The sequence below is a fragment of the Culex quinquefasciatus genome, chromosome 1 (genome assembly GCF_015732765.1).
Source record: "Culex quinquefasciatus strain JHB chromosome 1, VPISU_Cqui_1.0_pri_paternal, whole genome shotgun sequence".
Lineage (NCBI taxonomy): Eukaryota > Metazoa > Arthropoda > Insecta > Diptera > Culicidae > Culex > Culex quinquefasciatus.
Genome location: NC_051861.1, coordinates 100,843,722 through 100,848,542, shown reverse-complemented (window position 1 = coordinate 100,848,542; position 4,821 = coordinate 100,843,722). Strand labels below are relative to the sequence as shown.

Sequence of the window (4,821 nt, the reverse complement as noted above, 5' to 3'; positions counted from 1 at the left end):
TCTTGTTCAAGTAAACACACTTCATCCGCATAGGCGTCGCGCTGTGCTCCTCGAAAGAGATATTCCTCGGCGTTACGTAATTCAGCACTGCTCAGTGCACCGGAAACTCCTGCTGCTTTGCTCACTCGACGTTGGAAGTTAACAATAAAGCGTTTCGCGTACGCTGTCACGCGCACCAACCGTTTCCAGCTTGAGAATTTTGTAACTGGTACCAACCATTCGAACGCTCGGCCGTGAAAAAGAAAACTGGGACGCAGTTCTTCGTCTGTTGCTCCGCTCTTGCATGGTTGCTGGGGCCAGCAACCTTCCGCTTTCAACAAGAACTCCGGTCCACGAAACCATCTGCTGTTTGGACTGAAGTCAGGTTGCCGCTGCCACTTTGTTCCTTCGTCTGCTACATTGAGCTTGGTTGGCACCCACCTCCAGTCGCACTCTTCGGTAGTTTCGAGGATTTCACTAACTCTGGCGGCTACGAATGGGCTGTACCGGCGGTGATCTGATCGAAGCCACGCAAGAACATTTCGAGAATCTGACCAGAAGTAGCGCTTAGAGATCGGAATTGTCAATTGCGACGCCAAACTATTGACCAGTCGTACTCCAATGACGGCAGCCATGAGTTCCAGCCTTGGGATTGACAGGAATTTCAGCGGTGCGACCCGTGTCTTGGCGCAAAACATTGCACACTCAACCTTGCCTTCCTCCTCGAATCGTAGATAGACGTTTGCAGACATTCCGTTCTCGCTTGCATCGACAAAACAGTGCAATTGAACATCGACTTCTGGTTTTGCGGAAATTTCTTGACGGAAGCAACGTGGAACGCTGACTTTTTCCAAAAGGGGTAACAATTTGACCCAACTTTTCCATGCTTCGAACTGTTTGTCTTTGATCTGCTCGCCCCACTTGACCCCAGAGCGCCAAACGTCCTGCAAAATGATTTTCAGCTGCATCAGGTAGTTGGAAATCAGCCCCAGCGGATCAAATATTGACATCAGCACGCTCAGCACCTCATTTTTCGTAGGGCGACGAGTTCCGTTAAGCAGAGCTTCATCGAATCGTAACCTGGACACCTTGAACGTGAAGCAGTCCTTGGACGTGTCCCACCACATTCCCAGCACTTTTTCCGTTGCCAACTCTGGTGCCAAGTTGAGATCCTTTTGCACAACGTTTTCTCCCTGCAACGCAGTCAGGACACGGGGTGAGTTGGACAGCCAGTTTCTTATTTCAAACCCTCCTTCTGCGTGCACGTGCCGCACAGCCTCCGCCAGCTCGATTGCAGCTTCCTCTGTTTCCTCACTCGCTAACATGTCGTCCACGTAATGGTTCTTGATAATAGCTTCTGTCGCTTTAGGGTACTGCTCACGAAACCTTTCTGCGTTCTGGTTCTTAGCGAACTGTGCGCTGCTCGGCGAACAGCAGGCGCCGAAGGTCATAACCTGCATCACGAAAGTGCTGGGTTCTTCGTCGGGTCGTTCTCGCCACAGGAAACGCAAGCAGTGCTGGTCATCCGGACGAATGCGTACCTGATGAAACATCTCGCGAATATCTCCGCAGATGGCAACTCGTCGCTCACGAAACTGGCATAGAACCGCAGGTAGGGAAGTCAGCTCGTCCGGGCCCGTTAGTAGCATTGAATTCAAGGAGATGCCGTGTGCGGTCGCTGCTGCGTCCCAGACTATGCGTACCTTACCAGGCTTGTTAGGGTTAACCACAGGGAAGATAGGTAGGTACCACTTCCGTTGCCGCTGTTCTGCGAGTTCTTCAGCTGACAGCTTTCTAATGTAACCTTTCTCCTTGTAATCCAACATTTTTTCGTGAAGCACTTGAGCTAATTCCGGGTCGCGCTCCAGTCGCCTTTCCAGACACTTCAATCGTTGCATCGCCATCGGTTTGCTGTCTGGTAGGCGAGCATTGTCGTAGCGCCATAACAACCCCGTCTCGTACCGTTCGCCATCGAGCCGTGTCAGCTTCCGCAGAAGTGTTTGCGCCCGCTCTTCCTGTTTTGAAACTTTCAACTTGTCCGGCTTGTAGATGCCCAAACTTTCGATACTAAAAAAGTTTTTTACAGCTTGATGCAAACTTTCGTCAAACGGCGGATTGCACTCGCAGACGTGATACGTTGGATACGCGTTGTCCTCCCGAACTGGATTGCTGCTACCGCCGTAGACCGTCCATCCAAGGCGTGTTTTGACGGCAATCGGTTCGCCTTCTTTGCCTTCGCGACTTTTGCGGACGAGCGCAACACTGGCGTGTTTCAGGCCAATCAACAAGCGTGGTTGGGCATTCTCGTACGAGGCTACAGGGATATCGCGAAGATGTGGGAAACTTGACTTCCATTTAGCTGCGTCCAGCGATTGAATAGGTAACTTCAGTTCCTTGACTGTGCGAACGCCGTCCAGGTTAAACTTTTGGTTTGAGTGACCGCTGACTACGACGTCAACGCTGCGCGAATCGGCTTCGTAGCGATGTGTTCCTCCGGTCCACTTTAGGCAAAGCGGCTTTGAGGTTCCCGACACTCCCAATTCCTCCACCAGATCCTGATCAATCAAGGTCAGCTCCGAGCCATCGTCGAGGAATGCGTAGCAGTCAACTTTCCTCTCTTGTCCATGCAACGTCACCGGTAGGTAGCGAAACATTCTAGCGCCAGAACTTGACAGGTGAGTGTTAACGTTACTTTCCTCTCTAGTGGGCCCACTAGAGCTTTGTTTTGGTTCATCCGTACTTCTCAGGTCCTTGTGTAGAAGCTCATGGTGCTTGAAGGTACAGCCGTTTTTCCCGCAAGGTTTGGCGTCACAGCTTCCGTAATGTTGTCTGAGACATTTGCGACACATCTTCAGCTCTCGCACTGCCGACCACCTTGCGTCGTATGACAGCTCAAGAAATCTTGAACATTTAGCAGCACTCTTGCATTCACCCTGGCAAATCGGGCAGCATTTGTTCAATCCAGAAGAACTCCCTTCGCTCCTGTTAACCCTGCGGTTAGGGTCGAGCGTCGTCTGTTTGGGTACTTCCGGCGACGAATGATCGGAGTGCGTGTTCACGAATGCTTTGCTTCTAACGTTTCCACTGGGATCGTTTTTCTTGCTGGTTCCCGGTGCGTTGTAGACTAGGCAAGCGTCCTCGGCAATTGCGTAGATCCAGTCGCTGTAGACGAACAGGTTCACCTTCTTTGCTCCTCTCTGGTACCTCGCCCAATCAAGTTTGAGCGTGGGTGGCAGTTTACCCACCAGGTCACTAAGCAATGTCACGTCTCGCTTGTACTCGTTCTTTCCACATGCTTCGATTGTGCCACACAGATTCTGTACCGCCAGCGCATGTTCGATCAGCTTGTCCATCGCATCCGCTTGGATCGCCGGCATTCCCAACACCTTCGCCTTCAGGGAGTTGATGATCATTTGGGGCTGTCCGAATCGCAGCTTCAGTATCCCAATCGCCTTCGACACAGTCGAAGGATGCATCAACGAGTTCTGAGCGGTGTTGAGTGCGTCGTCTCGTAAACAATTCCGCAGCCGTATCATGTTCTCCTCATCTGTATAGCCGCACATCTTCGTCGTACTTTCATACGTTGACAAAAACATCGGCCAGTCCTCGGGGTTTCCCGTGAATTTCGGCAGATCACGCGGGACAACTTGCCGGGCAGCTATCTGGTCACGTGTGAGGCTACTGGGGTTTCTGGATGTTTTGGACTGACGCCTTGAGCTAAATTTTGCCGATTTCTTCTTTGATGTTGCTTTCTTCTTCGGAGTGGACTTCTTCTTTGGTTTGAATCTTTCCAATTTTCCCAAGCTCGAGCTGCCGTCCGACGGACTCTTTTGCCCGCTTTCCTCTTCCGAACTGGTCGACTCAGCACTACTGGTTTCTGACGCGGTGGATTGCGAGCTCGATTCCGAACTGCTTGTTGTTAAGCTTTCGGACTTCGACGAACTCGAACTGCTGGAATTACTCATTGACTTCTTACGCGATCGGATGCTCGTTGACTTGCTCAAACGCTGGCTACCCGATGCATGCCCACCAAGCCACGATGTCACTTTGGACACTGAATCTAGCTGCTTCCCACCGATACTCTCGCGTTCGCTTCGACGTTCTTCTGCTTCGGCTATCTGTTCCAGCACGCTAAACTTCTTCTGCAAAATCTCCTTCTTCCTCCGCATCTCTTCTTCAACCAGTGTCTGCTCCGCTTCCAGCTTCTTTAACTGCAGTTCCAAAACAGTCATCTCTGACCGGCGCGATGTGCCGGACACAATCGACCTTGCATCGATCGGCGATCTTTTTTCCACCGCTGATTTCTGGTGCTTTGTGCACTTTTCTACTTTTGCTGGCTTAGTTTCGTCTGCCTTCTTGCGCCCTCTCGTTTGCCTATCCGATTTTGCCACCTTCTTCTGGTCCTTGGAGATTTTGTCCTCTTTTTTGGGCTTCTTATCCTTCGTGCTGCTGGTCTTCTTCTGCTGAGCATCCTTCTTCGTCTTCTTCTTTGTTTGGGCTGCCTTCGCGGACTCGCATTTCGGGCAGAGCCAACCATCGTACATGACCTCATCGGATACTCCAACACAGATGTTGTGATGCCACGCGTCACACGTATCACACTGGACCATTAGGCTGTCGTCAACCTTCCGACAGGAACAACAAGACGGTTTGACATAGGAAACCAATGTGTGTTTGAGGAGGAGGGGATCCCCGTCAAGGGTAAGAGGGTTGCCAACAAAGGGGGTTTTGTCTTTATTTGCATCGGTCAGTTGATCTTCACCGGCCTTCTGGGCGTCTGACTTAACCAGTCCATCTGTCTCACCTGTCGCAGGATCGGTTGATTTTTCGGACATCTTCCAA

General features: G+C 51.3%; 1 protein-coding gene across 1 annotated transcript; it reads right to left on the bottom strand.

Moving 5' to 3' along the window:
- Positions 1-469: 469 nt before the first annotated feature.
- LOC119770823 lies at positions 470-4,589 on the bottom strand. Its single transcript, XM_038266385.1, has 2 exons — positions 597-4,589; positions 470-529 (listed from the first exon to the last, which is right to left on the bottom strand). The coding sequence occupies exons 1-2, from the start codon at positions 4,587-4,589 to the stop codon at positions 470-472; spliced, it is 4,053 nt and encodes a 1,350-aa protein (XP_038122313.1).
- Between the last annotated feature and the right edge of the window lie 232 nt (positions 4,590-4,821).